The sequence below is a fragment of the Myxine glutinosa genome, chromosome 9, assembly GCF_964187855.1.
Source record: "Myxine glutinosa chromosome 9, kmMyxGlut1.1, whole genome shotgun sequence".
NCBI lineage: Eukaryota > Metazoa > Chordata > Myxini > Myxiniformes > Myxinidae > Myxine > Myxine glutinosa.
Window position 1 is genome coordinate 87,041,824 of NC_136269.1, and position 18,933 is coordinate 87,060,756.

Consider the following 18,933-nt stretch of genomic DNA (forward strand, 5'->3'; position numbering starts at 1 on the left):
GGATTGGGATTGAAGGAGGTTGTTCCAGAGGCGGAGAAAAGAGGAGTGAAGGTGAGCAGAGAGTTTTGGTTTTGGCAGTTTAACCATAAGTTGGTTGCTGGCAGATCTTGTGCGACCTGTTGGAATATTTGGGGGACAGAGCACAGAGAGAGCTGGGGGAGCAAGGCCGGAGAGAAGTCGGTAGAAGACAGAAAGACCACCTACCTGCCTGCGGTGAGTGAGTGAAAGGCCCTCGGAGTTAGCTTCATCGCAGGAGATTCCAATGATTCTGAAAACTTTGGTTTCAACAGCGAGAAGCCGAGCTAGGTGTGAGGCAGGAGCACCGAACCAGAGGGGAGAACAGTATTCCATTGAGCTGCGAATGAAAGGGCATGGTCTCTTGGCCATTTTTTTTTGATCTATACACACATTATAATTTATCATTATAAGATATAATTTATCATGTATTTTTAATTTTCTGAAATTTGTATAATTTGTTTTTCACTTGGAAGTTGTGGGTTATGATGTGTAAATAAAGGTGGAAAAGTCGAATTTAATACAATTTAATTCCAGGCTATAAGACATCAAAAGGTGAAAATTTTCAAAGGGTGTGTAGACTTTCTATAGGTACTGTACTTATGACATCCCAAAGACTGAATATCTCAGTGGGCTGTCACCGCGTAAGTGATGAGTCCTGGGTTGAGTCAGAATTCTTTTTCACACTAGCCACAGGCAGGAATTTACTCCTGTTTGTTAAATCTCTTGACGAGTTCATCTCTAATGCACTCAGTTGGAAGTCAGAAGTGGATGAGATGGAGGAGCGGTTGCAACAGGAGGAGGTTGTGGGAATGGTACAGCATGGGAAGCATGTCTCGGCTCGGATGAAGCATGAGCTATGGGGAAAGGTATGTGTGAAAGAAAGGAAGAAGTTGGTTGTGAGGGGGGTGGGAAGAAAGGAGGAGGAGAGGAGATATGTGAAAGCAGTCGGGGAGGCACAGCAATTTGTGCTTGGACTCGGTGGGAAAGTGTGCAAGTGAGGATATTGAAGTGGCAAGAGATTTGGAGGATGGAACCAAAACTGTTGAACTTCTTGATACAGGCAACGTATGATGTGCTTCCATCCCCAGCAAACTTGAAGGTGTGGGGGTTGTTGCAGGAGGAGAGCTGCTCTTGGTGTGGAGGTCTGGGAACAATGCAGCATTGGCAGCAGGAAGATACAGGTGGTGGCACAATGAAGTGCTGGCGGTGGTAGTGGAGATGGTGCAACAAGTTGTTATAAGTCTAATTGGTTGGTTGTGTGGTTTCTATTTTATTTAACTTTTTTCTTGTGTGTGTTTTTGCTTGTGTTTTGCTGTGGGGTGGTGTATGTTACATGGGTGGTTGTTGGTAGTGTGGGTGTTTGTGTGTTTGTTCTGTTGTGTGTTTTGTTGAGTGGTGAAGGTAATAAGGGTGGGTGGTTGGGTGGGTGCTCCGCCATGTTTTTGTGGTTTTTTCGGTGCTGTGGATTCTGCGAGTGAAAGTTGTGGTTTTGTTGTTGTAGTTTGTGTTCTCGCTGACTGGGGGTGGGGGGTATATATTGTTACGGTTTTTAGAACCTTCACTTTGTAAATTTAGTATTAAATTTCCTGTGTACATTTCCCCTTTTAATTGGCTGTTAATTGAAATGAGTGCACCATAGCTAGTCCATATACAAGCACGTAGGCCACCATGGAACCTCTCTATAGTTATTTCTTATTCTATGTTAGTATAAGGCTCTGTTTCCCATTAGTTGACTGCATTGCACCAGATGAAATAAGATAGATCCCCTTACAATTGCCCAAAACCTCCATTTCCAACTGTGTCATTGCCATTCGCATTGCCAACTACATTTGCCGCCATTATGGCGAGGTCATCTCGGAGAAGAAGGTGGGAGGAGTCAACCAAGCGCCAGGAACAAGGCGTGGCTTTGCCAACGCCTCATCAAGGGGGCGGGATCGGTGAGCCCTCGCGACCAATCCAGGCCGAGGCGAGCTCACCGATGGGCGTTTCTAAAAGGCCAGCGGCTTGATCGCCACACGCCTTATAAAAGGAAGCAGGAGATGACCGCAGCAGATGACCGAGGGAGCCAGAGGCGTGTCAATGAAATACGTGTGCCTGCCGCCGCCTTGCTCGCTTCCAGCCCGGAGAGGACCTGCTTGCTGTGCCGCCTTGCCAAACCTTCCAGCCTTGTGGTCCTACCTTCCTCTCCCTCCAGCCAATCCAATCTGCAATTCCCTATTCAGTGTGAGTGAGTTCGTTCTGTCTGTATTGTCCTGGGTATAAGTTAAGCCTGTATAGATAAGCTAGAAATTGCTCTGTGTCCTTCTGCTCCTTCCATTTCCCTGTAAATTACATTTCTTTTCTCCTCTTCCTTTAGTCTTGTGTAAATAATAATAAATCCTGTTATTTCCTACCTTCGTCTTCTTCTTTACATTCGATCGTCTTTGTGATTTCCCCATTGAATACCTGTGGCACGATTTGGCCAACGTTTAGGATCGGGTTTAGTATTGCTAATGGTTCGAGCCGCGGGCTGCTAATCCGCTCGGCAAAATAACATCTTGTCCGCGGTCTCGAACGAGGTTGCTCACCTGCCTCGTGGAGGGAGCTGGGCAGCTTCAGGACTCACGTCGGTCAGTCGCAGACAAGGGGATTAATCCCCCCTTGGTAAGGGGAAAAGGGGCCGACGGTGAGATCCGCAACAATATGCAAATATGCATCCAAGTGTAGTTGTTGCATCTGGAGGCATATGTGCCCCTGCTGGCCCACCTTAGCTTTATTTTTTAAATTTTGAAAAAATGTTCTACTTTTTTGGATTAAAAATATCTCTAGAACATCCCTCTTTAGAAAATCTTTTTAAAATGGTTTTGTAGCTAAGTGAAGGATATTAAATGATCCCCAAACCCATTCATTAGTGGGTGTAGGGAAATGTTTTAGACCCCACAAAAGAAAAAAATAGAATTGTTATTTTTATTTTTTTCAATATGTCAACATGATTGGAACAGTACCGGGAAACCCCGGGTGAGGTTTTATTTCCCAAATGACGTGAATTGGGCAGCTCTCCAGCTCTCATTGGTTCAAGCTCGCACATTACGTCACGTCGTACGTCATTACGTCCCGTCCCGATTCGCTGATTGAATCACGGATTTGACCACGATTTTGTCGTGCTTGTAAGGAGGCTATTTCTATACATAAATACCCGAAATTTCGGCAAGTTTAGTTATTCTTATTACTAGGGCATGCCCGTACTATATATATATCTAAAATTATATCCCCCCCCCCCTCTATTTACATGAAATGGTTTGGTCCATTCGCAAAGCCAAAGCGAACGGCTTGCGAGTACGGTGACAATCCCCCCCCCTCTATTTACATGAAATGGTTTGGTCCAAAGCGAACGGCTTGCGAGTACGGTGACAATCCCCCCCCCCTCTATTTACATGAAATGGTTTGGTCCAAAGCGAACGGCTTGCGGAGTTTGGTAAATAAATCGCCATAGCTCGGTAACTACTTGTCCGATTAATATGAAACCTTGAAAAGGCACATCCTCAGGTCCCCAGCAATATACCTGGCAAGTTTAAAGTATATCGGACCCGTGGTTGTCGAGAAACAGCGGTCACAGACATACACACACACATACACACACACACACAGAGATTACTGGAATTATTCTTACTAGGACGTGCCCGTACGTGGGTGCCCGTTCGGAAAAACATTCCAAACCGCGTGGCAGTAACGACCACAGAACCCCCCCCCCTCTATTTGCATGAAATGGTTTGGTCCATTCGCAAAGCCAAAGCGAACGACCACAGAACCCCCCCCCCCCCCCCTCTATTTACATGAATGGTTTGGGCCATTCGCAAAGCCAAAGCGAACGGCGAACGGCTAAATCGCCATAGCTCGGTAACTACTAACTACTTGTCCGATTAATATGAAACCTTGAAAAGGCACATCCTCAGGTCCCCAGCAATATACCTGGCAAGTTTCAAGTATATCGGACCCGTGGTTGTCGAGAAACAGCGGTCACAGACAAACACACACACACACACACACACAGACACACACACACACAGAGATTACTGGAATTATAGATAGACTAGGGCATGCCCGTACTATATATATATCTAAAATTATATCCCCCCCCCCTCTATTTACATGAAATGGTTTGGTCCAAAGCGAACAGCTTGCGAGTACGGTGACAATCCCCCCCCTCTATTTACATGAAATGGTTTGGTCCAAAGCGAACGGCTTGCGAGTACGGTGTTTTTTATCGGACCCGTGGAATTATAGATAGTAGTTTTAATTAGTTTTAAAACATAGTTTAACGCCAACATAGTTTGCCAACGTGTAATAAATGAATACGCTCTCAAATGTGCCGTCCGAGGCAGAGTCTGTTTGGCACGTTCGGCACACGTGATAGCTCGCTGCTCTCTGATTGGTTGAATCGTTTTTTGGACATAGCTCGGTAACTACTTGTCCGATTAATATGAAACCTTGAAAAGGCACATCCTCGGGTCCCCAGCAATATACCTGGCAAGTTTAAAGTATATCGGACCCGTGGTTGTCGAGAAACAGCGGTCACAGACATACATACATACATACATACATACATACATACATACATACATACATACACACAGAGATTACTGGAATTATAGATAGACTAGGGCATGCCCGTACTATATCTATATCTAAAATTAAATCCCCCCCCCCCCTCTATTTACATGAAATGGTTTGGTCCAAAGCGAACGGCTTGCGAGTACGGTGACAATCCCCCCCCCCTCTATTTACATGAAATGGTTTGGTCCAAAGCGAACGGCTTGCGAGTACGGTGACAATCCCCCCCCTCTATTTACATGAAATGGTTTGGTCCAAAGCGAACGGCTTGCGGAGTTTGGTAAAGAAATCGCCATAGCGTGCACGTAATTAGTTTTAAAACATAGTTTAACGGCAACATAGTTTGCCAACGTGAAATAAATGAATACGCTCTCAAATGTGCCGTCCGAGGCAGAGTCTGTTCGCCACGTTCGGCACACGTGATAGCTCGCTGCTCTCTGATTGGTTGAATCGTTTTTTGGACATAGCTCGGTAACTACTTGTCCGATTAATATGAAACCTTGAAAAGGCACATCCTCGGGTCTCCAGCAATATACCTGGCAAGTTTAAAGTATATCGGACCGGTAGTTGTCGAGAAACAGCGGTCACAGACAAACATACATACATACATACATACAAACATACAAACATACAAACATACACACAGAGATTACTGGAATTATAGATAGATTATTATTATTATTATTATATGATTCGAAATAGCCTCCTTACGTAATGACGTAGACGTGACGGGACAGACGTAATGACGTAGACGTGACGTAATGTTCGAGTTTGAACCATTGAGAGCCATTCACATGTTTGGAAAAAAAACACACATATATATATATACGTATATATCTTCCAGGCAAGCAGCATCGACGTCACTGAAAACAGCGCATGCGCGAAAGACCTTGTTTATCATACGTCATTAAGATGCATGCGCGATTCATACGTCATTCGAAAGTCCCGGCATGGTTCGGTCTACCGGATATAATGTGCCGGTTAAACCATAAGCACCCTCGCCTCTAAGTCGGTTTTTTAAAAACGGGTCAAACTACACTGTATATAATATGCCCTGTCATAAACTACGCTGTCAATAATAGATCCGCCGGAAGTTGTCGGCTGCCGCAGAAGTCTGTTGGGGCGTGGCGTATATAGAGCCTAACGCCTCCAAAAATGCCATTTAAATTTTAAACTCAAAAAATGAGGACGAGAGAAGAAACGTGGCGGAGTTTGAGGATTGTGGTACAGGAAGGGCGGGTGTGCTTGTGGAAATGGGAAAAAGGAAGATCCTGAAAGGTGGGCGGTACCACAGTCGTCTCCGAACATGGCGAACGTGAAGTTAGAATTCTGTGGTGCTGCGAAAACCGTTGATCCCCGTAAGCGGCCCTTGGTCATTATCGGGCAGGTGAAAAACCTGAAGAGGTTGGATTGGGACGAAATGCGACCCCGCTTGGAACCACGTGTTACCGACGAGGTGAGATGGACTAACCGGAGACCATGTTCCGGTGACGGTGTCGATGATGAATTGTTTTAGTTTCTCCTCAGTTTGACCTTCTGTGTGACGATCTGTTTAATTATTTTATGTATTAAAACAAAGTTATTTTGAGTTGTAGCTCGGATGAGGCGTTTTTACACTTCCTGCCCCTGGAGCCATCACCATGACATGAAAGGTTTGGTTTTAATGGTTCCTCCCCCACAGGTTGTGTCCCCGATGTTATGGATGGACATTTGTGGTGGTGCTGGTGTGTGTGTGTGTGTGGTGGTGCTGGTGTGTGTGGTGGTGCTGGTGTGTGTGGTGGTGCTGGTGTGTGTGGTGGTGCTGGTGTGTGTGGTGGTGCTGGTGTGTGTGGTGGTGCTGGTGTGTGTGGTGGTGCTGGTGTGTGTGTGTGTGGTGGTGGTGCTGGTGTGTGTGTGTGGTGGTGCTGGTGTGTGTGTGTGGTGGTGCTGGTGTGTGTGTGGTGGTGCTGGTGTGTGTGTGGTGGTGCTGGTGTGTGTGTGGTGGTGCTGGTGTGTGTGTGTGGTGGTGCTGGTGTGTGTGTGTGGTGGTGCTGGTGTGTGTGTGTGGTGGTGCTGGTGTGTGTGTGTGGTGGTGCTGGTGTGTGTGTGTGGTGGTGCTGGTGTGTGTGTGTGGTGGTTCTGGTGTGTGTGTGCGGTGGTGCTGGTGTGTGTGTGCGGTGGTGCTGGTGTGTGTGTGCGGTGGTGCTGGTGTGTGTGTGCGTTGGTGCTGGTGTGTGTGTGCGGTGGTGCTGGTGTGTGTGTGCGGTGGTGCTGGTGTGTGTGTGCGGTGGTGCTGGTGTGTGTGTGTGTGGTGGTGCTGGTGTGTGTGTGTGGTGGTGCTGGTGTGTGTGTGTGGTGGTGCTGGTGTGTGTGTGTGGTGGTGCTGGTGTGTGTGTGTGGTGGTGCTGGTGTGTGTGTGTGGTGGTGCTGGTGTGTGTGTGTGGTGGTGCTGGTGTGTGTGTGTGGTGGTGCTGGTGTGTGTGTGTGTGGTGGTGCTGGTGTGTGTGTGTGGTGGTGCTGGTGTGTGTGGTGGTGCTGGTGTGTGTGGTGGTGCTGGTGTGTGTGGTGGTGCTGGTGTGTGTGGTGGTGCTGGTGTGTGTGGTGGTGCTGGTGTGTGTGGTGGTGCTGGTGTGTGTGGTGGTGCTGGTGTGTGTGGTGGTGCTGGTCTGTGTGGTGGTGCTGGTGTGTGTGTGTGGTGGTGCTGGTGTGTGTGTGTGGTGGTGCTGGTGTGTGTGGTGGTGCTGGTGTGTGTGGTGGTGCTGGTGTGTGTGGTGGTGCTGGTGTGTGTGTGTGGTGGTGGTGCTGGTGTGTGTGTGTGGTGGTGCTGGTGTGTGTGTGTGGTGGTGCTGGTGTGTGTGTGTGTGGTGGTGCTGGTGTGTGTGTGTGGTGGTGCTGGTGTGTGTGTGTGTGGTGGTGCTGGTGTGTGTGTGTGGTGGTGCTGGTGTGTGTGTGTGGTGGTGCTGGTGTGTGTGTGTGTGGTGCTGGTGTGTGTGTGTGGTGGTGCTGGTGTGTGTGTGCGGTGGTGCTGGTGTGTGTGTGCGGTGGTGCTGGTGTGTGTGTGTGTGGTGGTGCTGGTGTGTGTGTGTGTGGTGGTGCTGGTGTGTGTGTGTGGTGGTGCTGGTGTGTGTGTGTGGTGGTGCTGGTGTGTGTGTGTGGTGGTGCTGGTGTGTGTGTGTGGTGGTGCTGGTGTGTGTGTGTGTGGTGGTGCTAGTGTGTGTGTGTGTGGTGGTGCTGGTGTGTGTGTGTGTGGTGGTGCTGGTGTGTGTGTGTGTGGTGGTGCTGGTGTGTGTGTGTGTGGTGGTGCTGGTGTGTGTGTGTGTGGTGGTGCTGGTGTGTGTGTGTGTGGTGGTGCTGGTGTGTGTGTGTGTGGTGGTGCTGGTGTGTGTGTGTGTGGTGGTGCTGGTGTGTGTGTGTGTGGTGGTGCTGGTGTGTGTGTGTGTGGTGGTGCTGGTGTGTGTGTGTGTGTGGTGGTGCTGGTGTGTGTGTGTGTGGTGGTGCTGGTGTGTGTGTGTGTGGTGGTGCTGGTGTGTGTGTGTGTGGTGGTGCTGGTGTGTGTGTGTGTGGTGGTGCTGGTGTGTGTGTGTGTGGTGGTGCTGGTGTATGGTGTGTGTGGTGGTGCTGGTGTATGGTGTGTGTGTGGTGGTGCTGGTGTATGGTGTGTGTGGTGGTGCTGGTGTATGGTGTGTGTGGTGGTGCTGGTGTATGGTGTGTGTGGTGGTGCTGGTGTATGGTGTGTGTGGTGGTGCTGGTGTATGGTGTGTGTGGTGGTGCTGGTGTATGGTGTGTGTGGTGGTGCTGGTGTATGGTGTGTGTGGTGGTGCTGGTGTATGGTGTGTGTGGTGGTGCTGGTGTATGGTGTGTGTGGTGGTGCTGGTGTATGGTGTGTGTGGTGGTGCTGGTGTATGGTGTGTGTGGTGGTGCTGGTGTATGGTGTGTGTGGTGGTGCTGGTGTATGGTGTGTGTGGTGGTGCTGGTGTATGGTGTGCGTGGTGGTGCTGGTGTGTGTGGGGGTGCTGGTGTGTGTGTGTGTGGGGGTGCTGGTGTGTGTGGTGGTGCAGTGTATGGTGTGTGTGGTGGTGTATGGTGTGCGTGGTGGTGTATGGTGTGCGTGGTGGTGCTGGTGTATGGTGTGTGGTGGTGCTGGTGTGCGGTGTGCGTGGTGGTGCTGGTGTATGGTGTGGGTGCTGGTGTGTGTGGGAGTGCTGGTGTGTGTGGGGGTGCTGGTGTGTGTGGGGGTGCTGGTGTGTGTGGGGGTGCTGGTGTGTGTGGGGGTGCGGTGTATGGTGTGTGTGTGGTGGTGCTGGTGTATGGTGTGTGTGGTGGTGCTGGTGTGTGGTGGTGCTGGTGTATGGTGTGCGTGGTGGTGCTGGTGTATGGTGTGCGTGGTGGTGCTGGTGTATGGTGTGCGTGGTGGTGCTGGTGTATGGTGTGCGTGGTGGTGCTGGTGTGTGGTGGTGCTGGTGTATGGTGTGCGTGGTGGTGCTGGTGTATGGTGTGCGTGGTGGTGCTGGTGTGTGGTGGTGCTGGTGTATGGTGTGTGTGGTGGTGCTGGTGTATGGTGTGTGTGGTGGTGCTGGTATATGGTGTGTGTGGTGTGGTGGTGGTGTTGTGGTTTTATTTGATCTTTAAGCTTTATCTTTTGACAGAATTACCTGCATGAGCTACATCGTGTTCTACTTACGAGTGGTTGTTTAAGAAACCAGAGTTGTGGTGCGGGTTTGTTTGACAGGTATGGTTTGCGGCGGTGAACATGCTGAACCCCAGCCCGACGGACAGCGTGCACCTGTTCCTGAACAGCGCCGTGGTGTGTGCCTTGCCGAGCCGAATGAGCCGACACAACGCGCCCTCGGCCTCGCTCTACGCTCCTCGCCTCTTGCGGAGCAATCTTCCCGGCGCTCCCGACCAATGTGTAACGGTACATGACTGTCACATGGTCTCTTGCATTGCTGCAACACCCTAACCCGCGCTTCGCTTTCACCTACCTGAAACACCTGCTCCCTGAGGGACGTGTGGCAATTTTTGGTGTAGTAAACCACGTGCACAAGCATCAATCTCAAATGATCTCTCCATCCGCGTGAGAGGATGTGGGTAGCGGAGAGGTGGGTTCATGAATTGACCAGGTAGCCAATCACGTATGCAAATGCGGTTTTGATTTATACCATAAGGTTCAGATAGATAGACGGACATACAATTGCCGAAGTTTATCAGAATAAGTTGTATCTCATTTGTCTTGATTGTACAAGAAAGGATCATATTTCTGGTAGGGTGCATGGGTTATTTTTATTCATTTTATGTGATATTTTTCAACTACACCTTCCACAACGGTGACAAACTGACACAATTGTCATGGGTTTAGGTGGTGTGCGAGCGAGAAGACGTGCTTCCCTTGGGCTGCGCCGTGGCCCGAGCATTCCCGCTGTTTTCACGACGCACCGGAGGCTCACGGTATTGATGTCGCCAAACGTTTAATATCCTCGTTTGGTTACGATTGCATTCGGAAAAAAAAGTAATGAAACTGGAATATTGATGTGAAGTTTTAATGTTTTAATTGCCATTAATGCCCCTCATCTGTAGAAAGTATCCCGTTTAAATTTCATTAAATCTAAACGATGTATAATATTTATTGCGAATGAACGCCATCTTCGACTACAAATATGACGAACAACATCGGGATAAAGTGTTCTGCAGTTCATACTCCCAGAATCTTCTGGGATATTCTCCTGTTCTGCAGTTCATACTGGGATATTCTCCCAGAATGCTCTTGGATCTTTCAAAGTGTAAATGGGAGTTCCATATTGGACGTTATGTTTCACCCCTGTCTGTTTGTTGTCTGTGAGTCGGATGTCTCAAAAGTTATGGATTGATTCGGACGAAACTTGGTGGACAGGTTGGGTGCATGACAAGGACGAGATTATAAAATGTTGGTGAAGATCCGGATCCGATAAATTGTTTTATTCAAGTGATCCTTCACCATTGAGTGAGGTCCAAAACGATATATAGCACGATGTCTCAAAGTTGTGGACGAGTTATGACAAAACTAGGTGGATGAGTTTGGTGTGTGACAATAATAAGCCAATTCCATTTTGGTTCAGGTCTGGATCCAGATGCAGCCTATCAGTGGGATACATACGTAAACTGTTCAGCCTGGCGCAGGTATGCGCTCTCCCGAGTGCCGTTATAGGATTGTGCTCCATTTAAAGGAACGGTCAGGTTGATTAAATTGATCTCGGCTAAGCATGAATGAATGATCGTTTTAAGGCCATTTTCCCCGCTAGAGCGGGGGTTAGCCTTGCGGGCCCCAATGACGATCATGGTTCCCTGTTTTGAGGCAATGTTTTTATGGCCGGATGCCCTTCCTGACGCCAACCCTTAGTCACCTCTTACGATGCGCAGGGATACGGTGTACCTATTCTAAATCGGGGTACACACCGTGATCATTCATCCCAGCAAGCTGGTACTCAATTTGCCGACCTCGGAAGGATGACAGGCTGAGTCAACCCCCCTGGCGTTAATTCGGCGATCGACCAGGATTCGAACCCAGAATTCTAGGATCCCAAGCCGGCACCCTAACCACTAAGCCAACGCCAGGCTAAGCATGAATATATAAAAAAAATAACCACCTTTAGAGGCCATTTTTCCCCGCAAAGCGGGGGTTGGCCTTTTTCGGGAACCGTGGTTGTTGTTGTTTTTCGGTCCCCTTTTTGAAGCAATGTTTTACGGCCTGATGCCCTTCCTGACGCCAACCCTTTTTGCCGCCTTTAACGACAAACAGGGAATTACCAGTGAACTGGTACTCAATTAGCCGACCTCGGAAGGATGACAGGCTGAGTCAACCCCCCTGGCGTTAATTCAGCGATCGACCGGGATTCGAACCCAGGATCCTAGGATCCTAAGCCGGCACCCTAGCCGCTAGCCCAACACCAGGGTTCTATTCTATATTATATTATAGGCCCACATGAATGTGGGCCTATAATAAAAAGGCAGAGCTTTGGTCCCATTTTTGCTTTTAATTTGGACAAAATGTACTTTCCTTCCTTCATTCTGCGGTTGACAGGTCTTCACACAATGAGCCATGCCACGTCACGGTAGAATTCATCCTCGTGGATCAGTCCAATCAGCCTCTGGAAGCTGAGGCGCTGGAGGTGAGGGCGAACGTCAAACAGTTGTTGATTTGGTCAAAGAAGCCGTTATCGATCGTTAATTGTCTCACTCGCTCATTGCTTGTGAAACTGGTGCCGATGGTACGATACGACGAGTGAAACTTTGGGTGAAACATTTGATCGTTGTCAATACTTGTGTCACATGAGTATTCTCAGTCCAATGTTTTGATTGCTCTACCAATTGCATTTTTGTATGACGTTCTAAATGATTTGTATGTACCTAGTTACTGATGATTTGACCTTTGTGTTAACTGTGCTCCTTCATTCTTATCAGTGCCTTACGACGATGGCCGAAAGCATCCGTCTGGCAGCTCGGATAGTAGACACACCCTGTAATGAGATGAACACGGAAAATTTTCTTGATGTAAGTTTAGTTTCTCTTGTAGAAATGTGGCCCTTTTGAGGTGGCTCAATTATGACCTACCGACCTATAAAAACCCATGCTTTACTTCTTACTTCTGCCATGTCGGTGCAGGAGCTAAAGGCCGTGGGCGAGGAGTTGGACATTGTACCCTCGGTTGTGAGGGGAGAAGAGTTGAACAAGAAGGGATTTGGAGGTGGGTGTGGTTAAGACGATGAAGATTAAATCCTCAGGTACCTTAAAAGCTGAACCTTATAAATAAAGGAGATTGGTAAATCCAGGTAGCCAATTTGACCAAATAATAGACCGATTCCCTTCAACATGGAGAGATGCACCCAAAAGTACATAATGATCTGCCTGCCAATATCCATCTTGCTCCAATATCCAGGGCTGTACGGAGTAGGAAGAGCAGCAAGCCATCCTCCAATACTGGCAGTGCTGAGCCATAGCCCTCCTGGTGCTACGCAGACCATTGCCTGGGTGGGCAAAGGAATCGTGTACGATACAGGTGGCCTAAGCATCAAGGGAAAGGTGTGAATGATTGCAACAAATATTGATAAAGATATGTAAATGCTTGCTTCCATATTCCTTCTCATCCAATTTGCTTTTCCAACCTTGACATGTTGTTTTCGTCCTTTTTCAGCAAAAGTATTCCTCTGCTTTTCCACCCCCTCCACCCTTTTCTTTCCAAGACCGTCATGCCCGGCATGAAGAGAGATTGTGGTGGAGCTGCTGCAATATTGGGGGCCTTCAGGGCGGCTGTCAAACGGGTGTTTTATATAGTTTTTATTTTATTTTGTAATCTTTCTATCGGCATTTAGAATTTAAATTTTTGCTTCTTTTGTCGTTGCTTTCTTAATCCTCTTGCCACTGAAGTTTATCCTTCTTCCTCCTTTTTGTGTGCAATGTTGGTGTCCATAAAAAGTGTAATCCAATGACAGGATAGCACCTTCTTACTTTTTAAAACATATTCCATAACATAAATCCTTCCACAATCCCATCCCCATCCCCTGATGACTCCCAGGGTTTCAGGGACAACCTTCATGCTGTCTTCTGTCTGGCGGAGAATGCTGTGGGCCCCAATGCCACGCGTCCTGACGACATACACCGGCTGTACTCCGGAAAGTGAGCGCCAAAGTGCTGGAACCACTTGTGAGGACGGGTTGTACAGGACAGGAGCTCCCGTTTAACGAACCTGCTGTTTATGGCTGGAGGTAGTAATGAGTGGTCTTGAAAGCTGGAGCAACTAAGGACAGTTTTTATTTCTATACTCTGTCTAGTTTCATGGAAGAGTGAGGTGACAGTAAAAAGGGAAGAAACTGACGGTAGGGGAATAGGGTGACAGTTTGAGGCAATAAGCAAGATGATGAATGATTGGGAAAAGAGGAGAGGAGTAAATGCATTAGTTGGGTAGGGTTAATAGGTGTAGAAAATATGGATAGGGGTGGAGGGATAGATGGGTAGCATGAGATGGTAGTGTACTGCCTGCTGGAAGCCCTGTAGGGAAGCATGGGATTGAACAGTTTTGGGAAGGTAGATCCCATGTGCAGTAAGTCTGCATTTTGGGAGTTTACCCAGAAGGCTGTTTACTGGAAAAGGTTTGCATCCTGAAGCAGCCAGAAATGGTCAGAGGGCTGAGAGAGCAGAGGGAATTGTATTGGAGAAAAGCAGTTTAAAGAACAAAACTAGAACGATACTCTTCGACGTTACGTCGACCGATTTATGCCTCCACCCACATTATTACATCATTATAATACTTGTAGCAAGTTTGATTTTAATCCATTCAGCTGTTCTCAAATTATCACATTTTTACCTGGCATGACCTCTGACCTTTGACCTCGGGACCCCCAAAATCCAATCGGTTAATATTTCCTTCATTATACATATCTGTACTAAGTTTGAATTGGACCCCATTATCCATTCTTGAGTTATAGACCGATTACAGACTTTGACCTTTGACCTCTTGACCCCAAATTCTAATTATTTAATCTTTACATAATTATACATACCCATACGAAATTTGAATTACATCACTTCAGCCGTTCTCAAGTTATAGACCTATTGCAGATTTGACCTTTGACCCCAAAATCTAATCACTTAATCTTTACATCATCATACATACCTGTACCAAGTTTGAATTGGATCACTTCAGCCGTTCTCAAGTTGGACATATTACAGATTTGACACTTGACCTTTGACCCCAAAATCTAATCGGTTTATCTTTATCTCATTATACATACCTGCACCAAGTTTGACGAAGATCCCTTTAGCTGTTCTCAAGTTGTCGCGGTAACGAAAACGCATCACGGACGTACGGATGGACAGCCGGACGGACGGACAACCTGAAAACACAATGCCTTTGTCGGCGGAAGCATTAAAAAAACGCCACAACCAACCTGTCTACCAAGAGAGCAACAGCCCTCACCTCGGCCTCATTGTGTGATATGCCAATAATGTTGATAGTTTTGGATCCAAATATTAAAGGTGATAATGTTATTCTGGGGTACCAGTTCATTGGGGAGAGCAGTTGGTGCGGACAAAGGTCTTGTAGATTGTGAGGAGCTCTGATTTTTCAAGGCATCACTTCGAATGATGGATGATGCACAGTCTGCAGCTCATTTTTGAGGACAGCTCTATGATGTGGTCAGCCAAGCAGAGGTAGGTGATGGGCGGTGGGGAGGCCTCGAGATCAAATCTCCTCTTCCAGGCATGTTTGACGAGGCTTCCTGAGTGACAGAGCAAGATTGCAAGACGTGTTCGAGTTGCCACACAAGCATCTAATCAATTCCAGATTGGCAGAGAGTGACACAGCTGCTGCTGCCTGTCATGAGAATTCATCTGTAAAAAGGAAGGAAGTGTTTTTCCAAAACATTGGATAGGTTGTTTATGGCGACTTGGATCAACACTGGGTCCAGGATACTGCTTTGGAGAACTCGAGTCTCTATCGAGAGAGAAGAGAAGAGGGTTTCATCGATGGCAAAGCATCGACTCTGTGAGTGGAGGAAGTCAGAAAGCCTCGTCTGTCACAGGCAGTGAGCTTGGTAAGCAGAGCAGAATGCTAGACTATGTCGACTGCCCCAGATGTATCCAGTGAGACTGTCCTGACCTCTTGTTTGACATTTAGAGCATTACCGTGGCTAAGAGAGAAGCAGCACATGTCCAGAGCTGTGACTGGGCCGGAATCCAAAGCGATAGTCAGAGATCAGGCTGTTTGAAACAGGAAAGATGTCAGCAGCATTGATGGATTCCATTACTTGGCTTCTAATGGAAGTAAGCTGACTGATCGGTAGTTGAGAGGATCTGGTTTTGCACCCTTCTTGTAGATGGGAGTTTATTTTATTTTTTTGGTTTCCAGGTAGAGGGGAGGTGGCCAAAGGAGGAAAAGCTGAAAAGAGCAGCAGAGCAGGATTTGACAACATGCGTAGCGATGCTGTCTGAGCCTGTTGCTGCACCAGGGTTGAGGCTGCACAGAACTTTCCCATTTTGGTTGAGAACAATGTCGACAAGACTGTGGGTGTGAGGAGTTAAAGTTGACACTTGGGGAGAGTGCGATGAGTTGGGTGCACACAATTTGGAGGTTAAGGCCGAGTTGAGACATTGTGCCTTTGCTCGAGCAGTGTTTGCTGCGAAGCTGTTTGAGGTGATTGGGGGTGGGGGGGGGGGGGGGAACTTACACCTGAGATGGACTTGACAAGGCACCACCATGACTGAGGAAGGAGATTTGTTGGAAAGTTCAGCCTTGAGATTTAAGATCTAGGCAGGGGCAGCTTTTATAATTAGTTGTGATAATAATAGTAATAACATTAACTATTATAGTTTGTCCATGTTTGATCCCGGAGTTTCATTTCAATCAAAACTGTCCTGTATTTTAAAAACCGCACCTTTGTTGAATTCTGTGGATAGAAAAGGTGAGCCAATGAGCTGCATTTCTTACATTATCATCACCAAATGCTTTTGTCCTAAAGCAGCCTTATTGGGATGGGGATGCAGAACTGTGGAGATAAACAACACTGATGCCGAGGGCCGTCTTGTACTGGCTGACGGAGTTGTTTACGCCAGCAAGGACCTCAAGGCTGACATCGTGCTGGATATGGCAACACTAACTGGAGCACAGGTCAGGATACAATAACTGGGATGGAGAATTTAAATATTACATTCCGCTCAGGACCGACGGGGTAGCTTGAAGGTGTGCGCACCTGCCTTTTGAGACGTGTAGCTTGGGTGTGAATCTCAACCATGCTGCATCGTTCTGTGCACCGTCCATTGCAAGGACGTTCGGCCGGATGACCGGTTTGCCAATACCGGTGTTGGGTAACTTTAGAGTAAAGAGTGAGTTCCTTCTGGAACCCTGAGCAAATTCCAAGTTGCTGCCACCTCTGGTTATCTGTCAGGCTTGGCCATCCGGTTCATGAAAGACTCGGGTCAAGAATGTTCCCCGGTTGACTCCATGAGGTGGAATAATCGGGGCCGTTAAACAATTGGAAGGTTTGAGCATGTGTTTGCTGGCGGATTGCAATACAATTGTACCCTCAAACAGGGCATCTCGACGGGAAAGTTCCACGCAGCAATTCTGACCAATAATGAGGAGTGGGAGTCGGCGGCGGTGAAAGTTGGCCGGAAAAGTGGTGATCTCGTCCACCCGCTCGTCTACTGTCCCGAGATTCACTTCAGTGAATTCTCTTCCTCGTTGGCCGACATGAAAAACTCTGTAGCGGTGAGAAGCTCGAGTCGTATCATTACATACCCAACAATTATTTTATTCCATTCCTTGGGCTTTTATATAAAACTTGGGTGTTTTAAAAGTTGGCTGCAGTCATCGATTCACCAAAAGTGCATTGGCTCGTGCAATTTTGACTTCGGCAGGATCGTGGAAATGCACAGAGTTCCTGTGCTGGCCTCTTCATAATGGCACACCTGGGGTTTGAGTGGCCTGGGGTCTGGATCCACTTGGATATGGCTTCACCTGTACATGCTGTGAGTGAGATGGGGGCAATTTTCCATTCAGTAGTCAGTAGTCACATGTGGTTGTTAAAAAGCTATGCAGAATGATGTTTCGCCATCTTTGTGGATGCACAGAAGTCAAGGTTCAGGTGCAGGGTTTCAACCACCGAGTGATCTTCATCTTGGCCTGGGTAGCTACCATGCACCTGTCGCCTTATCACAGGCGATTAGGAAAATGTTGTTTCTATCAATCTGTATATGTCAAACCCCTCACCCCACCCTCTCCACCTTTGGAAGGTACTTCGTGTCTAGTACATACCTGTACACTACAGTTCCAGAACGATACCACTCGGTGGCTGAAATGCCAGACCTGAGTCTTGCTTTCTGGGTACCTTTTATACGAGTTCATGACACCTTCATTTTTTTCATACTGCCATTGAATTTCCGGCCATGCGTTATGGAACGTTATTTGTTTGTCTTTGGTGGAGCGCAGGGTGAGAGGGCAACAGGGTATGGTGTGGCACTACTGCTCGCACTGTTTGGACGTGCCAGCTCAGATGCCCTTCTGCAGTTTGTTTCTCCTTTGGGGCTCGAGGATGAGGAGCCCCTGCTGGATGGGGATGGAGGTGTTGGCACAAACAAACGAAGGCGCCTTGTTTGAGGATAATAAATTGAGTGATGTCAAAGATCCTGTAAGTGCGAATCTCTCGTGGCGAGGTTAACGCTGATTTTATGCCACCACGCTGCCGACCTACAGAGTGGGGCGGAGGGTTATTTTCTTGATCGGATTTCTGCGTTCAGCGTGGTCTTGCACAAATACTGTTGTTTTAGAATGCTTTTGCTATTGCATGGTGAGGGTGGAGGTGGGTTAGCTGTAGAAGGTGCCACCTGTCGATTGATTCTCAGAAACGAAGCTTTAGTACAAATCACCCGTGTACGCTTGGTCCCATTGCAGATTGCTCACACGTGCCTGATTTGGTATATTTGCCTGTTTATGGTGGTTCTGGAGGTTTAATAAAACAACCTTACCCATTGTTGGACCATGAGGAACTCGGGTGAAAAATGGAATTTCCAGTTTTAAAATGAGAAATTACAGGGATGGCCTGGTGGAGGTATGCACTCTACCAAGTGCCGTTCTAGTTATCTGAGCATGTTTACTGCTGTAAGTATTTAAAATACTCTTTCAAAGCTGTTTTCGGGAATGTTTGAACGTATGCATTCAGCCCAACCATGATTGGACTCTAATGTGGGCCTTGCTGCAGTCAGTGCACCATCTTTATTGAAGGTGTTTTGACTGACAAAAGAACAGAAGTGAACAAATGAAGATTGGACAAATAAGCATAACCTGTATAAAAGGTGAAGTATGGCAGGAGATTAGCAGAAACAAGTACAGATACATTCAAAATACACGGCCCCCATGCCAAATAAATAAATAACATATCCTCCAGCATGTGACATTGCCAGGGCGCCCGCAGTGGTGCAGCACATAGTGAAGGTAGTGGGAGGGAGATGTGTACATTAATTGACTAATAGCATACCTAAACCACCAGTGCTTCATCCTACGCTTTAACTTTTTGAAAATTAATTTATCAAATGTACCCCTTCCCTCCCCCTCAACCCCAGCCCTCCCTTCCACAGATCTCCTGATGTCCCTGTTCTCCACTGTTGTTTATGTGCTTCCCTCTCTCTCCCCACTTGTCCCCCCCCCCCTCCCTTTATTGTTTTATGTGTCCGTTTATTAACTCAACTGGATTACCGTCGAGTTGAATTCATCACATACTGAACCCTCCAGCGTCCTTTGTCTGTCGTCATTGTCTGTCGTCCGTTAACTTTTCGACGTTAACACTCCAGCGTCCACAAATATCAACCGATTCTGATCAAACT

The 18,933-nt window shown here is 47.6% G+C and overlaps 1 protein-coding gene across 1 annotated transcript; it reads left to right on the forward strand.

Moving 5' to 3' along the window:
• Positions 1–5,724: 5,724 nt before the first annotated feature.
• Positions 5,725–18,082, forward strand: NPEPL1 (aminopeptidase like 1). The gene is made up of 13 exons (XM_068128863.2): positions 5,725–6,064; positions 9,317–9,502; positions 9,944–10,032; positions 11,642–11,729; positions 12,022–12,111; positions 12,223–12,304; positions 12,497–12,639; positions 12,801–12,878; positions 13,133–13,233; positions 16,099–16,222; positions 16,646–16,822; positions 16,972–17,082; positions 17,543–18,082. The coding sequence occupies exons 1-13, from the start codon at positions 5,915–5,917 to the stop codon at positions 17,708–17,710; spliced, it is 1,587 nt and encodes a 528-aa protein (XP_067984964.2). The 5' UTR covers positions 5,725–5,914; the 3' UTR covers positions 17,711–18,082.
• The last annotated feature ends 851 nt before the right edge of the window (positions 18,083–18,933 follow it).

What these genes read in the sequence shown, in the direction of transcription:
- NPEPL1 (XM_068128863.2), top strand. Translation starts at nt 5,915, where the DNA reads ATGGCGAACGTGAAGTTAGAATTCTGTGGTGCTGCGAAAACCGTTGAT. An exon ending in CGACGCACCGGAGGCTCACG is followed by an intron (nt 10,033 to 11,641) that starts GTATTGATGTCG and finishes TGCGGTTGACAG; the next exon opens with GTCTTCACACAATGAGCCAT. An exon ending in GAACAAGAAGGGATTTGGAG is followed by an intron (nt 12,305 to 12,496) that starts GTGGGTGTGGTT and finishes TCCAATATCCAG; the next exon opens with GGCTGTACGGAGTAGGAAGA.